This window comes from Anabrus simplex, chromosome 11 (assembly GCF_040414725.1).
Source record: "Anabrus simplex isolate iqAnaSimp1 chromosome 11, ASM4041472v1, whole genome shotgun sequence".
NCBI classification, from domain to species: domain Eukaryota; kingdom Metazoa; phylum Arthropoda; class Insecta; order Orthoptera; family Tettigoniidae; genus Anabrus; species Anabrus simplex.
Window position 1 is genome coordinate 96677611 of NC_090275.1, and position 21710 is coordinate 96699320.

General features: G+C 41.7%; 1 protein-coding gene across 1 annotated transcript in view; it reads left to right on the forward strand.

Annotated features, from left to right (window-relative positions):
* The window catches only part of LOC136883181 (membrane cofactor protein), a 341137-nt gene that overhangs the window by 130415 nt on the left and 189012 nt on the right, over positions 1-21710 (forward strand). The window contains exons 5-6 of the mRNA XM_067155363.2: positions 2140-2352; positions 14108-14320. Of these exons, the coding sequence (XP_067011464.1) occupies positions 2140-2352; positions 14108-14320 (426 nt within the window). The remainder of the gene's footprint in view (positions 1-2139; positions 2353-14107; positions 14321-21710) is intronic.

Here is a 21710-nt window from a genome sequence, read left to right on the forward strand (position 1 = left end):
TCTTTCTTTCGCCGGTACCTTCAGCTATCGAGGTGTTGGACCTTTTCCATTTATTCGGCCTGATTTGTGTTGTATAGAGGATGGTTGTTCCGTTGTACTTCCTCTCAAAACAGTAATCTCGCCGCTCCATTGCTGGCTTGCTCACGGTGAGAACTGTGCAGTCCAACTTGTAGCGACTAGTGTAACTTTCCTATTGCTTATATGCGTAATTCAGGGCTTTATTTCGGGCCTTGCAGTGGAGAGGAGACAGCTGATATTCTGCATGTGCCACTCTCGTAGCACATCCGTTATGCCACCAAAATGTCTTAGTTTCGTTTCTCCATGAATAGTGAAGTGTGGAACTTTCCCTGTTAGCTTTCCTTATATTTACCCCATCATCACATTAGAAATTTACATAAATTTACAGGATATTGGAGTTTTTTTTTTTTAAGCTTCGCACCTTTTTTGGGAAGAGTTGAACAGTCCTGTTACATTAACATGTGACGGATTCGAATACTGAGTCCTTTGGATCAATCAATCAATCAATCAATCAATCAATCAATCAATCAATCAATCAATCAATCAATCAATCCTGGTCTGCATTTAGGGCAGTCGCCCAGGTGGCAGATTCCCTATCTGTTGTTTTCCTAGCCTTTGCCTAAATAATTTCAAGGAAATTGGAAATTTATTGAACATCTCCCTCATTTACAAACAAATATTTGCCATAGTTTGTTTTCTGCGGACTACCTTTTGCATTACGTTAATGTAACAGGACTGTTCAACTCTTCCCAAACTGGCTCATTCATACAGGCTATGAATGTGGCACGTAATCTTCCTTCATTCTTCTGTCCTCCAGCGACACCTGCCTAAGTTGTTTTGTCATTCTTATCACACTTCTTGTCGTAACCGCGGATTCAGTATATTTGACATCATCCCTTGAGGGCCAGCATTTAGCCACTTTTTATTCCGAGCATTTATTCCCTCTTTTCTTCTAGCGATGCCCTATTCTTTTGTTTTGGAAAAACGGGATGTTAGTTCTGCTCATGGCGTGCAGTTTTAAGAAAACTTTTGTTTACGAGTGTTAATCGGTTTTACACCAATTAGCGTTGGCAACTTTGCTCACTTCAATTTTTTTTAAATCTTGGTATGCCATTTGTTGCATTTGTAGACAGAACCTTCAGCCGAGCGAAAAAGTTTCTGACTTGACAGTAGGAGTACAGTAGGCTGCATGTGGACAGTTTAGGAAGAAATTCAGGTGTGAAATACATTTCTCTTCGGGATGTAGTTTAAAAAAAATAATATTAAGATATGAGGAGACTTTAGAATGTGCTGAAAGAAGTACAAATTCATTGAAACATAGTTATTTCGTAAACAATAACTAATATGGGAAGTACGCTGGGAACAAGAACGAGAAGAAATTACAAGAAATTATTGTAATTAAGTTACAGTAATTTGACAGGTAAATGTGTCTCACAAAATTGTTCAGTGTCCCTCGTTTCTGACTTTACTTTCCCACTTATTTCGTGTTTGAATTTGGTCACCCGTCGCCTTTACCAGGGACCTACTCCCCTGTAGCATCAATATCACGAAATGCAAAGACTTCGTCATCATCTTCTCCACCTACATCACTTCCTCGGCAGTTTTGGCACTCGAATTGCAGAGAGTGCTGTTCTTGTAGACTGTCTCCACTTCCTTCTGCTATTCATTCGTTTAACGTCAGCCTTGCTGCCCTCATGACGCTGTGAAGTGTCCATTAATTGCTGCTTTTAGTCCACATCCATAGTGCCATGGTGAGCACTATTAGCTGCCGTCCTCGGGGGCCGGAGTTCGATTCTCTGTACTGCTAGGAGTCTCACCTATAGCATCGTTGTTTCAGTAGGGATCCCTTCCATCATCTGTCTAATTTTTATCCAGTCAGGTGAGTTCCAAGGACAATATCAGGGTATTAATTTCCATTGCATACACACTTCTCACCGTGGTGTTCGCAGCTGGCCAAGAAACTGCTACTGGTGTCATAATAGTGCGTTGAGCCTTGTTGGTATTTTCTTATCACAGAGTACGAAACGTCAACCTTAGTGACTAGTTTGCTTCAGTAAAATTGCGATGTATGATAATGGATTGGTACTGGTATGTGAAGTGTACATTTTGTCTTGGTTTCAGAAGATCCCAGCTCGCAACTGTGCTCCCCGGCACCTAGTATCCCTCACACGACTCTCATCAGCCAGGAAGGCGTCCGCACCAGTAATAACGCTGATCTCGGGGCTCGTATTGAGGTCCGCTGTGAGGATGGCTACAGAGATCCGCTGGCACCCTGTGCCCCCTTCTCGTTCACCTGCGAGGGAGGCGAGTGGAAGGGTCGTGTACCAAACTGTCGTGAGTACCAAGAGGCACACGGTGTGCATGCATTATAATTCTATTTGTGGAGGGTGTATCCATGATGATGTTACAAACTTTTAAGAATGATGGAGGACGGCATATGGATCAATTTGAGATAACGAACCATATTCCGGAAACGATCGAGTCAGTAGTTAAGGGAAATTCTACTCATTATAGTCCGTTTACCTGCACAGGTTTCACAAGCTGCTCCATTTACAACAAATGTTTGAAATGGCGTCCACCTGCCTCAATGCAGGCATGGCATCGTCACACAAAGTTCCGTCGTACCCGTTCGAATCTCCCTGGTGTTGTTTGAACAGCGTCGCAGGCAGCGAGAATTGTCGCCAAGAGATCCTCTTCAGTCTCGACAGGTGTGTCACACACAAGGCTTTTCACATGGCCCCACAAGATGAAATCAGGTGGAGTGAGATCAGGTGAACGAGCCGGCCACGAAACACGACCTCCTCTTCCTATCCACTTTATAGGGAATGTCTGATCCAGGTGTTCACGAACTCTCAGTCCAAAGTGAGGTGGGACTCCACTATGTCGGAACCACATCCGTTGACGAAGGGCATGTGGCATGTGTTTCAGGTACGTGGGAGGAGGAAGAAACGGTACTACTACGTAATCATTGACTATGCCTGCCCACACGACTGAAAGTTTCTGCTGATGGCTCTTGACAGCTGTAGCGTGGGGATTCTCTTCGGCCCAAACATGACTGTTCTGACTATTTAGCATCCCGTCTCTGGTGAAACAGGTTTCATCTGAGAAAAGAACGGGCGGACGTTAAACAGCTTGGATTATTAATAACTCTTGACTCGAACGTTTCCGGACAACGGTTCCTTTTTTCAAATACATCCCTTTGCCGTCCTCCATCATCCCTGAAAGTTTGTAACACCATCATGGCTGCACCCTGTTGTACGAGTATAGCACTGTTTGTTAATGCATTTGCCTTACATATACTCGGTATTTATATGCCTTTTTTGACACATGTCTTATGGCTGGGGGTCATCTGAGCATTTGCGTCACAAAATTAGTGCTACAAAATGTGGGATGCGATCAGGGCCGCCGCGTTTTGAAAGTTAGTGGGGGTGCTATAACTCACAGTCCAAAATAAAGTGGAGGGGGGGGGGGGGCGGACAATGTCGAAATTTAACCCAAATGAAAATGCAGTTTTAGGTGTTTTTGAATGAACATCACTTGTTGGAAAACATCAACTATTGTTTTATTACGCGCTTTTTTAACGGTAATGAACGAGTGCAAACAAAAGTTCACATAAAAGGTAAAGGTGTGTTTTAATAATGAAAAAGTAGGGGATTTTACATTTTAAATATATGTTAATAAAACGGATGGAAGCTAAATGAATACAAATTTTGCCTCTAAAATCTTAAGGTAAAAAAAAAACAACATAATAGTCTACCGTAGTTTTCTCTTAGAATGATATTAGCGCTATTTGTTAGTGTAATAATAAAAGAGAAACTAAAAATTTAAGCCTTTAGTAAAACAAATTGCTGAATTTCTAATTCTCACTCATAAAGACCTCTCGATCGTTTGATGAAAACGTTCGCCGCAGTTTCGAGGTTCAACTAATTTTTTTAATTTCGTGCTTTTGGACATGCATGACTGCGTTGTCATTTAATTTTCCTTGCGTCAGTGAGCATTCAAAACAAAGAATAGACATTATCACTGACGAATTGCACTCTCACTTCATAAATATCGATAATTTCTTTAAAAAATGAGTTTAAAAATTGTACGAAGTGTGCGATTTGCAAATACTGTTGCTGTAGGAAAATACGCGCCATCATTGCTGTCCACTTCACATTTTGGTCACTGGGACGCTTGTTTTATGTCATAACATACTGTAATTATCAGTTAAGGAAAGAATGATCGTAAAACCAAAAATTAATTCCGGAACATTCGTCAGTATAATAATGCACTTGCATTTGCTTCCGTTCGAGTGGATACTATAAATGTTAGAAAATCAAAGATTACATTAAGTGGTAAGTAAGACTGTCTAATATTGTAGTGATCTGTGTATTTCTTAGTTCACCAGGGGACTACTCCACCACCATACTTTATGAACATGCCAGATTTCTCGCACGGGTCCCCTAGTTATTCTAATTACTATGATTTCCCCGTAAATGGAACATTTACTCCATTTGACTGCATTTCGTTCCTATTTCAGATTAGAAGTCCGTGCCTTCATATGGTCATGAGGTTATGTACGGGTTGTATTGAGGAAGGACCCTCTGTGGGCGAAGGACGCAGACGAAGAATACACCCATGGTATCACTTGCCTGTCGTAAGAGGCGACTAAATGGGGCGACCAAGGAATGATTGAATTAGAACCATGAAACTACTTGTGATTAGTACCATCACGCGGGGAACACTATGGGTCGCCTTTACCTTCGAGTAGTACCACAGTAGGTACACAATAGGTTTATGATTAGTAGTAGTAGAGAGCGGTTCACTGTGGGTTTACAGTACCTGTGATTAGTACCACTAAATGCGGAACACCACGGGCTTACATTGCCTGTGATTTGTACCATTATCTGAGAAACACCACGGATCTGGGCGTTGCCTGTGATTAGTACCCACTATGTGAGTAACACCACGGGAATACCGGCGCCTGTGATTAGTACACCTTGGTGAGGAACGCCTATGAGTGACGCCATTATGTGAGAAACATCATAGGCCTGCGTTACCTGTGCGACGTAAAATGCTTGTGGATAGTACCATAGTGTGTGGAACATCGTGAGTCTGCGCTACTTTTGATTAGTACCGCAACATGAGAAATACCATGGTTGTACTTCACTAGCGATAAGTACCATTATGCGGGGCCGTTGATCTGGATTTTGGACCCCTTTAGACAACAAGCATCATCGATTCAGGACTCTGCTTTAGAAGCAGTCCCTTGGTCAGTAATACTATTGTTTTACAATAGTTTCTGGGAATGTGGGGCATTGCGCGTCGGATCCACTGATTGTTGTAAATTCATTTTCATCCATTCATTCTTCATCATCACGTTTAGAATTCTGGTCAGTGGATGAATTTTATACTTTAAAATGGTCATTACATTTCGTACCACTGGGGGCCGATGACCTAGATGTTAGGCCCCTTTAAACAACAATCATCATCATAAAGGATGTGAAGGAGGGGGCAAGTCACTGTTAAGACTCCAATTAGAGTATGGTTTTCAGTGAATGAGGCCCCTCACCATTCGAGAACTGGAAGCGATCCAGAGGAAAGAAGCGCGATTTGTTCTGGGCGATTTCCAGCAAAGGAGAGGTGTTACGAGAATGTTACAAACTTCGGGCTGAGAAGACGGGAGTAAGGAGACGAGCTGCTCGGCTGGGTGGTATGTTCCGAGCTCTCAATGGATATGAAGATGGAGTTGAAATTCAAGGGCACAAACTAGAGCAAATATTGATAGGAAGATGAATTGGAATAATTTACTTAGGGAAATGTTCGATAATTGACCACCGTCTTTGGAATTATTTAAGAAAATACTAGATAAACAATTGATAGGGTAGCCTGCATGCCACCAGAGTGACATCCCTAACTGGAGATCAGTGGTAATTGTCTGATATAAAAACAAGAGCCGGGCCGTAGTTAATGTGTATTGCGTAACGATCAAGATCGCTAATACGAACACTGAATATCTGTTTTTTCCACTGACACAACTCAAAATATAAGTCGAATTATCATACATACAGGGTGACCCAAAAGTTCGTTAACATTTGACGAGGCAGTACTTCGCGGAATATTGGAGGTAGACACACGTGATTGGCATTCCGAACTGGCAATTCCACTATGCGAAATTATAAATAAATCATTTAAGTGTGGGTGTTTTCCAGCTGAGTGGAAAAAGTGTTACGTAATCCCTATTTTTAAGAAAGGTGATAAGGTGTTGTTCGATAATTATAGACCAGTAGTGCTGCTCTCACTTTTATCGAAGGTGGCGGAGAAAGTCGTATATAATCGCCTGTATGACTCTTTTAGTCAGTACATAGACCCATCTCAGCATGGATTTGTTAAAGGCAGGTCAACTGTCACCAATCTGGCAGTTTATTTATCTTCAATTTCCGATGCATTGGACAAAGGTAAACAGGTTGATGTGATATATACTGATTTCTCCAAAGCCTTCGACTCTTTACAACACGAAGCCTTATTGAGAAAGTTGTGTGCATATGGACAACTTTCGAGTGGCTAAAGAGCTACTTGACAAAACGAATATGTTTTGTCAAATCCGAGGGTTTGATCTCTAACCCCTATCAACCTTCATCTGGCGTCCACAGGGATCACTGTTAGGGCCTCCTCTGTTTGTTTTGTTTCTAAATGGTATTAGTACAGTCGTTCAGAGCAGTGAATGTCTCTTGTACGCTGATGACTTGAAACTATATAAAGTCATAGAAGACAGTGATGGCGATTATCTACAAGAGGGTCTGAAGAAAATATGTGAGTGGTGTGATAAGTGGTCCCTTAAAGTGAATAAGTTCAAGTGTGGTGTCATGTCATTTACTCGGAAATTAACACCTGTATTTTACAGGTATAAAATCAGTGGAGAAAGTTTAAATCGTGTGGAGGAGTTTGCTGATCTAGGTGTAATTCGTAGTAACAGGAATGGCTTATCCTTCGAGAAACACATCGATGGTATTATAAAGAAATGTTTCAGACTCCTGGGGTTTGTCAAGAGGAATTGTAAAGATTTCAGTAATATTTCATATGTAAAAACACTTTTTTGTTCCCTGGTGAGACCCTGTCTCGAGTATGGTTGTGAGGTGTGGCTCCCGTATCGGAAAGGCCACATACACCATCTCGAAAGAGTACAGATAAGGTTCGTGCAGTAGATTAGTTTCGTATTCCTGGGCATGCCACTCTCTTCAAGCAGGTATGAAGAGTTTGTAAACATTCTTGGAATGAATACGCTGGCAACGCGCCGAAAGTGTGCGAACGCAATGTTAGAGATTAAATGCTTGAAGAGCAAAGTGGACAGTCCGGCTATACTGGGGTTGATCCCACTTCATGTTCCAAGCAGACGAACAAGGCAGAAATGTACATTCCACCTGCCCAAATGTAGGACGGTTGCGCATGAAAATTCTTGGCTCATGCAAGCCCTTAGGACAATAAATCAGCTGGAAGGGTCACTCGACATTTTTCACCACCCTTCCACTGCAATTCGTAAAGTTCTTCTCAAGGAAGGAACGTGATAATTTTGTAAATTATGTTAAAAATCTGTATAAAACATGTGAAGATTTATATCTGCTTGTATATATGTGTATATTTGTATGTATATTATTTATTTTTTATTTAATTTAATTATTTAATTTAATTTATTTAATTTTTCTATTACATCATCTGTAATTGGGACATCCTGTAGGTGATAAATATATTCTATTCTATTTTGCCATAGCTGTACGTCCTAGAATGATGCGACGTTTGATTTCTTTTTCGCAGCTACTTTTATCCTCGATTATTAATCAATAATTTGTTAGGGTTAATATCTCAAAAACATTTTATAAGATATTATTATTATTATTATTATTATTATTATTATTATTATTATTATTATTATTATTATTATTATTATTACGAGTTCTTGATACATATTACATGTTTCAAAGTAATAATTATAAAGCAATCACTTTACAAAGAAAGTCATAAATAACACGTGTATTAATACAACAAGAGAGTAACACAAATTACAGTAAATATATTGCGGAGGATTCTACACTCTGTGCACTTAACATTTCAAACTACATCATTTGATTTGATTTTGTAAGAACAGAATTAATGGTAATTGAGAGGGCTGGCACTGTTTTTCTTTCACAAGATTTTTAACGTTTGGTTCCAGCTGTGTTAGTGCACACCTCAGATCTAGCCGTCCTCGGTATTTTGAGACGATGTGAGCCAGCGGAGAAAACCGACATTCACCAAAATTCTTCAACAGTCAAATGTAGAAACTCGCCCTTTGCTTTGGATTCACGTTTTAGGTCGATTGCTGCTCCTGAAGGGAATCACGAATCAAATCCAGTTCTACGTTGAACGAATTTCGTGTCAACTGAAATTGTCAACTATCTGAAGAAATTTCTGGAAAGTAGCGCCCAACTTCGGTTTTCAAAGTTGAAAATGAAGTTCTTCAATTCACTTTTCAAATTTAATGGAAGATGATATGTGCATCAAGAAGATCGTTAAGTATAAAAATTTTAGTAAAACCTTTTTTCTACGTGTACGATTTCGGGATGACGAAGATAATTTTTTGTAGTAGATTCTTTTCTTTGTCACACCCTTTTACTTTTTAGCAAATTCTTGTGTTTTTCCATTGCTCACAACGGCTCCCCTGAAATTTTCCAACGCCTCCCCAGGGCGCGCCCTCCAGGTTGAGAACTCTTGTCCTAGACTATATAACAGTGTTAACGTCTTGGCCAAAAATGAATAACATTTTTAAAATTACAATTTAGAGATTGGATGTAATTATTGATTAGGCTTAATTGTAATGTTTAATGTAATAATAGATAAATTATAATTTATAGTTATTTTTAACAAGAAAATCATGCATTTAAACAAATAATTTGGATTGCAGTAAATTATTACTCTCTCCCCAGTTCCAGGCGATGTGGAACTAGGGGATGGGAATATTCTATTCTATTAGTTTATATATCATAGACTCGCCTAATTTGTATAATCAACAGTTCAAAAAAGAAAATGTCCCAGACATTTCCTCTGAAGAGGCTGTGCTCACGATATCAACAGTTACATAAAGCCACAAGCTTGCTCTAGATATGAACTTAGTCTTATATATTACTATTTGGGGGTTTCTGAAGAAGAAACAAGATAGTGTATATATCAGTCTCTGACCCCTATTTTGACTTTCACCTTTTTGTGAACGGGTTCATGAGATGGTCATCATAATCACGGATGACAAGGCACGGGGAGATATGGTAGATTAATGACGATGCCGGTGGCGGTAGCTTGGTGCATAGCTAATGAGACTGCTGCGGGAATGTTGATGGTTGAGTCAACAAGGCGCGAAGACATTCCTCGGTCCTCACAGCTCGACAAGTTTGAAATATCCCAGCAGTCACAACCTCTCTACACGTTAATACCTCACATGGTTGAAGAATTAAGAAAAATACTTGTAACTTCTTCAGTCTCATTCCGATGCATCCAGCAGGGACCTGTTTCATAAAGCTTGACGGGTGACAGGTTACAAAGTACGTCAGATAAACGGACAGGTTCACCGTCGTGCTCGTCAAGACATGGCACGCCAGCAATATTGTCCATCAGCTAATAAATTGCCTAATAATTTTTGTTAATTAGTATGTAATGACTAGACCCTGGATTTTTATGCAGTAATAGGTTAGAATGCAAACTAATATTTGGTTAGTAGGAAGTGTCGACTAGGCCGCTCTTCCGCAATGTTGTGAGAGTAACATAACCTCTAGGGGTTCTGTTTGGCCGAACCCCTAATGTTTATGCAAAACTCGTAGCATAACCGTTGTGCAGGATAGACCTATACTTGTTACTCGCTTCAGTAACTTTTCATTCTAACCTGTTACTACCTAAAAGTCAGGCTCCATAGTTAAATGGTTAGCGTGCTGGCCTTTGATCACGGGAGTCCCGGGTTCGATTCCCGGCGGGGTTGGGAATTTTAACCATAATTGGTTAATTTCGCTGACATGAGGGCTGGATGTATCTGTCGTCTTCATCATCGTTTCATCCTCATGACGCACAGGTCGCCTACGGGAGTCAAATCAGAACACCTGCATTTGGCGAGCCAAATTTGTCCTCGGACACTCCCGGCACTAAAAGCCATACGCCATTTCATTTGCTACCTATAATCCGTAGTCTAATAATAACCTCTATCGACGGTTTTACCTTGACGAAGGGCAATATTCAGTGATGCTTAGTATACATTAAAAATATTAGTGAATATCTCCTACCCACTGTGGGTGGGGGTTGCAGATGAAGAATTCACCCAAGATACCCCCGGCGACTAAAAGGGGTGACCAAGGGATGATAGAATTTGAACCATGAGATTACCTGTGATTAGTACTATTACGCGAGGAACACAATGGGTCTGTGATTAGTATCGTTGTGGGTTTACAGCGCCCGTGGTTAGTACCACTATATGTGGGACACCATGGATTTACGTTGCCTGCGATTAGTACCACAATGTGAGGAACACCACCAGTCTGGGCGTTGCCTGTGAGTAGTACCACTATGTGAGGAACATCATGGGCCTGCGTTACCTGTGATTAGTATCTTATGTGAGAAACACCACGGGTCTGGGCGTTGCTTGTGATTATGAGCGACACCAGACACCATGGGTCTATGTTGCCTATGATTAGTACGACTCTGTGAGGAACATCACGGTTCTGGACTGCTCCTGTAATTAGTATCGTTATATGAGGAACACCATGGGTCTGCGTTACGTGTGATTAGTACCACTATGTGAGGAACACCGTGATTCTACGTTATTTGTGATTAGTACTGCTACATAAGGAAGAGCATGGTTCTACTTTACCAGTGATTAGAACCATTATGAGGGGCTGGTGACCTGGATTTAGAGCCCTTTAGGCAACAAGTATCATCGACTTAGGATTTGATTTGGAAGCAGCCCCTTGGTTAGTATATACCATTGTTTTGGGGCATTGTGCGTCGGATCCACTCATTGTTTTAAGTTCATAATCATTGTTCATCGTCTTTAAAAAAATCCCAGTCAGTGGATGGATTTTTGAATTTTTTAACATCCAATATTGTGAGTTATACCTGCTGATTATTTTAAAGTCATATTAATTCATTTATTCTTCATCATGTTTTGAATTCTGGTCATTGGGTGAATTTTGGAATTTTAATTGTCACTACATTTCGTCTCATCTCGTACCATTTGGGGCCGATGACCTAGATGTTAGGCCCCTTTAAACAACAAGCATCATCATCATGAATATCTCCTTTACCAGAGCTCGTAGGATTAAAATAATGTTTAAGATGCATAATGTCAAAAAGTGGATTTTCTACTACAGGTACTACAGGTTTTTCGACACAGGTGGTATTAACGCAGAAATGTGATTTGTCCTGTTTCAGTCTCCTTAGTATTGTACAGTAATGACAACCCGGCTATTCCTGAACGTAAATACAGTATTTCGAGATATAAATAGATAAATAAATGCTCAGAACAAATATTTAATTTAAATTCAAGAATTCGTCATAGAATACTGCACTCCAACGAAATAGCAGTGAAATTTGTGGATTTTAAAAGGGCCTTTGATTCTGTTGATAAATCGATGCGGGAATTTGGAGTGAAATCTAAATTAGCAAACCTTATTGAGCAACCTGGTGATGTGTGGTAAATACAGGATGGTTGCCTAGTTGTACTTCCTCTTAAAACAATAATCACCACCACCCACCACTACTCAGGGAACTTAACGTTCCTTTTTTGGATGCGCTAGTGATCTTTTCGGCTTAATGCAACGATTTTTGTTTTATTAAAAACAATTTCCTCCGTTGAATAAATAGTTTTGTTTTATTTATTTCCATTTAATTAGTTCAGAGAGGACGGTTAACCTTGTTGTACTTTCTCTTAAAACAAAAACAACCACCACCACCACCACCACCTAGCTGATAGAACTCGCCCGGTAGAACCCTCAGTAATAGTAGATACTGTAGATCCTCATACACTTCCACAGTGCAGTATACCCAGTAATACTGCTTTTGGCACTACATTCCAAATAATATTAACTTACTGAATGTTGCATTTACAACTCAAATATGCACAAGAAGGGCCAACAATACGGAACGACTCCCACATATGCTGAAGTAAGGGGACGTGGTAGCTTGTGTCATGGAACATTGAAACGGCACTTAACGAATGCCTACTGTTACGGAACGTAGAGCATATATGAAGTAAATCTTGTAAAGCAGACCTAAGGTACTGAAATTGAACAAAAAGTAGAAATAGGTAGCTTTAGCCATCCTTGGTGTAACCGCTTCCCCTTAAGCATTACTGTACCTTGTTGATAATCAGGGCAATGTCGTTATGTGGAGTAAAAATGTGGACACCATACGAACAGCAAGCGAACAATTAACGGGCTGCAGGGATAGAATTTTAGATTAGGGTTGTTTTATGGATCAAAATCAGAATTTCAAGGAAATGCTAATAATAACTTAGGAAAATTACCAGGCTCAGTCTGTGCTTACCATTCTGATGATTCTATAACCATTTTCATGCTGACTCAGCCGGGCTGAGTGGCTCAGACGGTTGAGGCGCTGACCTTCAGACCCCAACTTGCTAGGCTCGATCCTGGCTCAGTCCGGTGGTATTTGAAGGTGCTCATATACGTGAACCTCGTGTCGATAGATTTACTAGTACGTAAAAGAACTCCTGCGGGACTAAATTCCGGCACATCGGCGTTTTCGATACCTGTAAATATTATTATTAATGACTTAACGCATGTCGTTCATTATTATCCATACATTTACTTCCAACCGCTAGGGTTTCTTTACAAATTCTCAGCAAGAGAATTTTGTCCCTGTTTTCACCACAGAAAAGGTATTTTACTGTCTTTCGTTTCCTTATTCATCCGTTATTTTTATGAATTCCCTTCATCCACGAGATCAAACCTCGTGTTTATCTTCCGTTTACATTCACAATATTTATGTTCATACGCCGACTTCTGAGAGGGTCGACCTGTTCCTGCATTCGGAAATCAACCACTGTTTTTTTAAACATCCCTAAGTCATATAATAATTTCTTTATTCAGCGATACCTTAACCCTCTCGAATTCTTTCTTACCTCCGAAAACCTTCAGAAGTAATTAGACGTAAAAACAATAATATTATTATTATGTCCTTCTTCCAACAGTTTACGTATCCCAGCCTGTTTAGTATACATACGTATTTCACCGGGCGAGTTGTCCGGCTCCATGTCTAAATGGTTAGCGTGCTGGCCTTTGGTCACAGGGGACCCGGGTTCGATTCCCGTCAGGGTCGGGAATTTTAACCATAATTGGTTAATTTCGCTGGCACGGGGGCTGGGTGTATGTGTCGTCTTCATCATCATTTTATCCTCATCACGACGCGCAGGTCGCCTACGGGAGTCAAATCAAAGGACCTGCATCTGGCGAGCCGAACTTGTCCTCGGACACTTCCGGCACTAAAAGCCATACGCCATTTCATTTCATTTTACCGGGCGAGTTGGCCGTGCGATTAGGGGCGCGCAGCTGTGAGCTTGCATCCGGGAGATAGTGGGTTCGAACCCGACTGTCGGCGGCTCTGAAGATGGTTGTCTGTGGTTTCCAATTTTCACACCAGGAAAATATTGGGGCTGTACCTTAATGAAGGCCACGGCCGCTTCCTTCTTACTCCTAGGCCTTTCTTATGCCATCGTCGCCATAAGACCTAAGATCTGTGTCTGTGCGTCGTAAAGCCAATCGAAAAAAAAAAAAAAGAAAAGTATACATATTTCAAGAAAATGAGAAATTGTGGGAATGAAACGAAATGCACTAGAGTCGAAAGACCAGAAGGCGGCAGTAAATAATTCGGAGTGCATTACAAGCGGCAGCTCGTATGAAAACTACGGGTAAGACGAAATGATGACATTCTAGAGAGCAGTGGCTGATTGCTGAATAGACAATTGAACGAATGAGATATTGAAGACCAGTGTTTGTGGGGGGTAAAAATTATTCCTTGTTTTGGTTGTTTTCAGGTATTGTAGAAAATTGGTATTTAGAGGTTTTTATTTTTGTTCCAGTTCCAGTGAATGGCTGTCTTCCACCGCCCAGTATCCCTCACGGCGCGTTGTTTGGTCTCGCCGGGGACGGAGTTTATCAGATCCACGCTCAGGTAGCTTACACTTGTCCCCCGGGCTATGTGCTCCAAGGGGACCAGATGCTGTCCTGTAGTCCGAGCGGTTGCTGGGAGCCGACCATGTTACCTGTCTGCAGGCTGGACCCACAGTTCTTTGGTAAGTCTAGCGTGTATCTTACTATGAGAACCCAAAATCCTTTACAATTACATTAACAAATAACGCCCGTCTTAACTTCACCCCGTAGTTGGAGCGTAGAATACATCCGTGGTATCCTCTGCTTGTCGTAATAGGTGATTGAAAGGGAAAGTACCAGGGGCTGGTGACTGTGGGGCCCATAGCTGAGTTTAACATTGCTTTCACGTACTTTCACTTGCATCTTTCCTGTCTGACCTTCTTGGTCAACTCTTGTTATCTTACGATGTAGACTAAGTAAACTAAGATGGTTTGCACATGAAAAGAGGATGGAGGAGGAAAGAATATCAACACAGATGATGATGGAGATAAAGTTTGAGGGTAGGAGAGTGAGAGGAAGACCTAAAACAAGGTGGATCGATTCGATAAAGAGGAGTGCAAGAAGGAGAAACGTGGACTGAGACAACATGATGGTAGGAGAGAGGAAGGTGGAGAAGTGCCCAGACCCGAGGAAAGGAGGAGGAGGAAAAATGATCGCTACAGAAACCGCTTTCCAACTAGCACGAATTATAGACAAGTAACCAGCAGAAGTACCCGTTCTTCGTACGGGTTATCAGAACCTGGCTTTAGACTATCGGTGTGAGTGACTTCATTAGATATTTATATCCCTGGTGTACTTACTTAAGTACGTGTAGAAATTATTTGTCATGTATGAAATTTTAGTGTAAGTGTACTGCCACTAGATAGTGCCACGAATATAAATATTATTGATTGTACTTGTTTGATCCGACATTTCGTAACTGTTACAAATGTGTACCAATTTTGGGTGGTAAATCTCGCTTCTGTAGAATCCTTGAGCCGACGTTGCCATGGTCACGGCTGGTCGTTTCTTTATCAGATTCGTAGATCAGGGGTAGTGTTGTGCCAGTATCTCCTTAATGGTTTTTTAGGGCCTTATAACATGGTTTTCGGGCTCGTAGGGCTTCCCGAGTTTTGTTCTTTGCGTTAAGGGGCTTAAAATTAGTTTTTTCTCGTCTCTGTACGACAAATTCGAAATTTCGCCTATTATTTTTATATCCCCCCGTCGCCCCCCCCCCACCTCTAATTCTTTTGAAAATTTAAAAGTAGCCTAAGTTACTCCTTATACCATGAGCTATCTGTCGGTGCAAGTCCCGTCAAAATCGGTCCAACAGATTCGGAGATTAGCCGGAACAGACAGACAGACAGACAGACAAAAATGGTAAAAATGGGTTTTTTAATTATAAGTACCGTATATACTTTAATACAAACTTAGTAAAATGTTGTTATTTTGACATTACAGGCAGACACTTCCATTTTATTTATTTGTATAGATTTTGTAAAGAAGATGGCTTATCAACAATCACAGGAGGCCATGGATTAACGTTCGAATACAGCATAGCCTTCTTAATATAATCTGTGGACGGCGTTTCTCCATGACAACTTTCTGTTATTTTCGTAATCGGGAAGAAGGTATTACTTTTCAGACAGAAATGCTAATTCTGTAATTTACTAGCCGTAGTACCTGTCGTTGATGTGCATGATTACATTTTTGTTGACTCCTCCTGTTTCTGAGATTGTGAGGCACGACTGCTTGTCAGCGGCTTGTTTTGCGTTGCTCGCATCCTGACGCGCGCGTTCTCTCTCTCTCTCTCTCAGTATTGAGTTAATATTTAAAAAATACAGAAAGATGCCCTCCTGTTGCCATTTCTTGATGGATATAGTACTGTCGTGACACAGGCCAGAGCAAAGTGTCGCTTCCACAAAAAACCCAGTCCCATCCATCGCTGTGACAACATGGAAGCTGGTGGGCTATGGGTGGTACTGTCCTGCTCCATGGCTAAATGGTTAGCGTGCTGGCCTTTGGTCACAGAGGTCCCGGGTTCGATTCCCGGCAGGATCGGGGATTTTAACCACCATTGGTTAATTTCGCTGGCACGGGGGCTGAGTATGTGTGTCGTCTTCACCATCATTTTATCCTCATCACGACGCGCAGGTCGCCTACGGGTGTCAAATCAAAAGACCTGCACCTGGCGACCCGAACATATCCTCGGACACTCCTGGCACTAAAAGCCATACGCCATTTCATTTCATGGGTGGTACTGAGTACTGATATTCAGAGCACGACTAGTGCGTCTGTTATGAAAGATGCTACTCGTAAGGCCGGTCATGTTGCAATAGCACTTTCTGGCGCAATGAGAAAAGCAACGGCAAACTACCTCACTCCTCATCCTGCCTAGTACACCTCATTTTCGCGCCGACATCGGTTTTTACGGTTTCCTTATAACCGCATAAACTCTGGTACCGGTAGTGTTATTTGAGGATCCAACCAGCCTCGCGGCTGATGACCTGACAGACAGACAGACAGACAGACAGACAGACAGACAGACAGACAGACAGACAGACAGACAGACAGGCGTGAAAATCGTTTAAAATCTTGGCAGGATGATCTTTATAGCATCCCCTGTGGGTGGGGACACTAGAATAACACCCACGGTATCCCCTGCCAGACGTAAGAGGCGTCTAAAAGGAGCTCTCAACTTGGGAGCGAGATTGGCGAGTCCTGACATTGCTTCCACATACTTGTGCCTGGCTCCTCACTTTAATCTATCCTACCCGACCTCCCTTGGTCAACTTTTGTCCTTCTCCGAATTCAACTATTAGGTGTCGTGACTAAGGGAGTCTTCATTTTCTCGCCTTTCGTAGTCCTTGTCTTTCTTTGGCCGATATCTTCATTTGTCGAAGTGTCGGACCCCTTCTATTTTTTCTTTCTGATTACTGGTGATAGAGGATGGTTGTTTTACTTCCTCTTAAAACAACAATCATCACCACCAGCATGACCTCCATAGCTACTAGCAACCCTCCATACAGTTCGTTATTGGCTCTTGAACTTTTGCAGTATCACCACTGAGATTTCCCTTGTCTTTCCCTGTATACCTCCGTGGATCCAGTGGTAAAGTGTCGTCGGCCTCCAGATTAAATCCGGCAGAGGCAGTCGGATTTTTGAACGATGCAAAAAGAAAGTCAAATCAATTCTCCATGCACATTTGGTGTTTACCTGACAAAATTAATTAAATAGTCAGCCGTAGATCGCACAAAAGAGAACCTGTTTATTCTGCCATCTGGTAATGTCAAACGGAACTTTGAGATTGACACGCATGCGGCCAAAATGGCGTCAAATCACACTGCCTGCACACGCTAGTTACGGTTATTATTATTATTATTATTATTATTATTATTATTATTATTATTATTATTATTGTTACGGAGTTTTGTGGATGTGCAGAGGTGAAAGAAGGTGCTTGGGTGAACAGGTCTCAAAATACGAAATTAAAGTTAATTTAACAGGGTTATATTTTCTTTTCAAAATCAAGAAATAACAAAAATAACAGGAACACAGTTGAAAATCAACAAGTTAAGAAGGTACAATTACAGTTTTTACAGAATTTAGGCTTCGAGCCCCGGACTCACAATTCTTGGGCAATTAGCTCAACTTTACTCATACAAGATTTGACAAAGGGTCAGAAAACCCCAATAATGCCCAGGAGCACTTGCTCCCAATTACACAGAAAAGCCTCCTCGAGGCACGCAGAAACAAATTTTAAGAAAGAGCAACCCGCTCTTAAGTTCAAGCCTATCAAAGGCCACACCAAACTCCACATTCAAGCTGTCCTCCAAGGACATATACACAGGGGTAAAACTACCCAACCTACTGAGGCCTATTCAGTGAAGAGACAGGATAATTACATGGCCTCCAAAATAACAACTTGAGAGGAGGCGAAACTGCACTCCAAATACACCTTATTAAAACCTAATTTGGCGCTAGGCCGCTAATGCAAGGGCTAATCCCATACTAAAGAGGTGACTTATATAAGAAAACGATTTACATTACACTAGAAGGGAAGAAACGGTTGTGAAAATAAGTTCACCTCAAAGCAATATGAGTGGGAGGTCGAGAGGGTTAAGCACTCTCTATCCCAATTTGTAGTTTAAAAAGATAGAATAGATACCAAGTGTCTTTACATTTTAGAGGAAAGTTACATGGTAAAAGGCTTCGGACCTGCCCCGAGAGTTAAACTGCTGAGCTAGCAAGAAAAGAAGTTATTAACAGGCCATTACCTGGTGGTTGAACTGCTGCCCGAAGAAAGAGGCGCTTCCCGCCCCCTGCTACATAATTTACACAATGATAGGTGTTACTGAAGTGGCGCGGAGACCCGAAAATCAGCAGTTTATATACCCTCGCGGAACATTCGAGCCCCTCAGGAATGAGAACACCCGCCCACAATCATTTTATTGGTTAACAACGAAAACCCCTACACTAGATGAAGAAGAAACACATTATTGGTGGAAAATTAATTACAGAAATTCCTTATTGGTCAAATTCAAAACCGGCGGAAAGAAAGGGTTAATATTGCCAACTTAAACAATAACTGAAAGAAATTTAACAAAGAACATACTTATGAACCCAAAATTTCTTCAAAAACACAGTTCGTTCACTTCGCACTAGGGTGCATAATTGTAGTCCTTCCGTAGTGCCATCTAGACGAGAATGTCCACACTTCTTACTACAGGCAAAACAAAAATACATCGAAAACAACACAGTTCAGAAAACTTCAAAATTTACAAGTAGGGACATCTTCTGAGAAATCGTTGAATTAATATGGGAGTTAAAGTTCAGGTTTCCTCCAGTAGAGGAGTTTTAACTGGCGCAAAGTTTGAATTAGCGGCGTGGAGGTGTACCACCCGGTACAGACCTCCCCCCCCAAAAGTCCCTCCACGGAGTGACACATTAAATTTGCTTGAAAACAAGGTTCAAGTTATGATGTTGATATGGACATTAATTGCAGAAGTATTTACAACCAAATTTTCGTAAATGATTGAATCTAGTTTCAAAATTCTTTGGTGACTATTGATGTAATGTCTTTGTGCTTGTAGAAGTTGAATTCAGAGGGAAAAACTTTAAATTCTTGAAAGTGAAGAAAAATTTTCTAAGTACACCAAATATTGCAGTTGAATTCAAAAATTGTAGTAATTGTTGATATTAAATGTCCATGTAGCTGATTAAATATATTCAAGGTTGATTAAGTTGGACGGCCAGACCAGCCGCTGCTGCTTGTGTCCAGAGGAGGCCGCTCGGACCCCTCAAGTACCCTGAGATACCGCTCGCCCGCACTATGAGAGGAGTAGTGGAGTTGAAGCACGCCGCGCCCGCGGCATACATACAGGTCGCGGGCAAGTTGCAGGTTGTGCGCCGCACATCAGCCTTGGCCGGGAGGAGGACTCCGGCTCGCCGTACACTGGTTGGCCTCACTGGAGAGGGGCGGGCCCATACCCCACCTCAGTGGCAGTACGGCGCCGCGCTGCTGCGGGGGCACTGAAACATTAAAGCTCGGCGGCAGAATTTTGTTGGACCAGAATGATTTTAGGGTACATTCCTTGTGGCGAGGTTGAGGGGCCAGCGGCGTGGAGATATTTCATTCCAATAAGCCACTGTTTTATGTTAGCAGTAGACGGGAGCATGGTAATGGCCATAGTAGGGACAGGACGGCAGTTTAACTGGTCGAGTAAGGTTTTTACAATGAATGCTTAAATATAAAGAACATTATTGAAAGGGCAGAAGGCCTTAAAGGTGAAACCCCTCAAAGAAAAAAATATAACCTTCATATTTCTTTCAAAATCATATGAAGCAAGTTAGCACAGAAATTATACAGGTTTCATCTGTGACAGGTGAACCCTAAATATCCTCTCGGTGGCTGGATTGCTTAATAACAACGTGACCGGCGAAAGAAAATCTAGAATAATGCACGGCCCATGAAATCTGGGGGCAAGCTTGCCCGCGGGAACAAAATTTTTGACCATCACCTGGTCACCTACCTTCAAATTGGTGGGTCTCCGTCCACGATCATATCTTTCCCTAACCTTTTCATGAGACACTTTAAGATTGGCTTTGGCCTTCTTCCAAAGATCTTTAATGTTATCTGGATCTATTGTCTCAGGTAGAATATCACTCGAAGACCAGAGGTTAGAGAGCGGCGTGTTGGGAACAAACTTGAACATCAACGAAGCTGGCGTAAATTTATGTGATTCATGAACAGCCGAGTTCAAAGCAAAAGCTAACCAATGCAGGGACGTGTCCCACCTAGAATGATCTTCATGATGATAGGCAATAAGGGCCGACCTGAAATTATGATTGACTCTTTCGGCAAGAGATGGTTGGGGATAATAAGCAGAAGTAGTCACATGAGATATGGACAGATCAAAACAAAATTTACGAAATAGATTAGATGTGAAAGCCTTGGCATTGTCAGACACAAAATATTGACACGGACCAAAAGAAGCAAAGATTGAATTTAAACAAGTAATGGTGGACTGAGCGGTAGCCAGCTTAGTCGGAAATAACCAGGAAAATCTAGTAAAACCATCTACACATACAAAGGTGAACTTGTTGGCATTTCCCTTTGACTGGGGGAAGGGTCCTACATAATCAATATACTGGCGTTCCATTGGGCGCGACACTTGATGAGAAGACAAAAGGCCTACCTTGGTGGACATGGTTGATTTACTAAGCAAACAAGATTTACAAGCCTTTACTAATTCACGGATTTCACCGTCCATACCTTTCCAGATGAACCTTTCACGAATCTTTTCACGAGTTTTAAAGATGCCTAGATGCCCCCCTAATGGGGTCTCATGGTAGTACTTGAAGATCATAGGTACAAGAACAGCTGGAACTACAACTTTCATCATCTTATCATGCCTCGAAGGGCAACATAAAACACCATTCCTCAGTACATAAGGGACGACGTGTTCCCGAGAAGAAAGGGTTTCCATTATCGGAGCCAGCGTCGGATCTTCACGTTGATATTTCTCAATATCCCTAAAGAGAATGGGAGCATCTGTTAAGATGGCATTAACCTCTGATAGCATGGACTCGGGAGGTGATGAACTATCGACCGGTTCATGGGTCTCGACGTCGTTGGAAAACATACGGCTGAGTCCGTCTGCGACAACATTATCCGTACTTCTGATATGCCTAACGTCAAATTGGAATGCCGAAATTCGGATAGCCCAACGGGCTATACGGCCAGTACGACGCGGCCTACCTAAGACCCAGCTTAAGGCTTGATTATCCGTCTCCAGGTCGAATTTGACATGTTCCAGATAGAGACGGAACTTTTCTAAGGCAAATAAGACTGCCAAACCTTCGAGCTCATAGATGGAGTACTTGGCTTCTTGAGCCGATAGAGTCCTAGAGGCATAGGCGATGGGTCGCCTCCCTAGTTCAGTCTCTTGAAGAAGGACTGCAGCTACCGCCGACGACGACGCGTCGGTTTGGACGATGAATTTCTTGGAGAAATCGGGCATAGCCAGCCAGAACAGGGGCATTACACAGAGC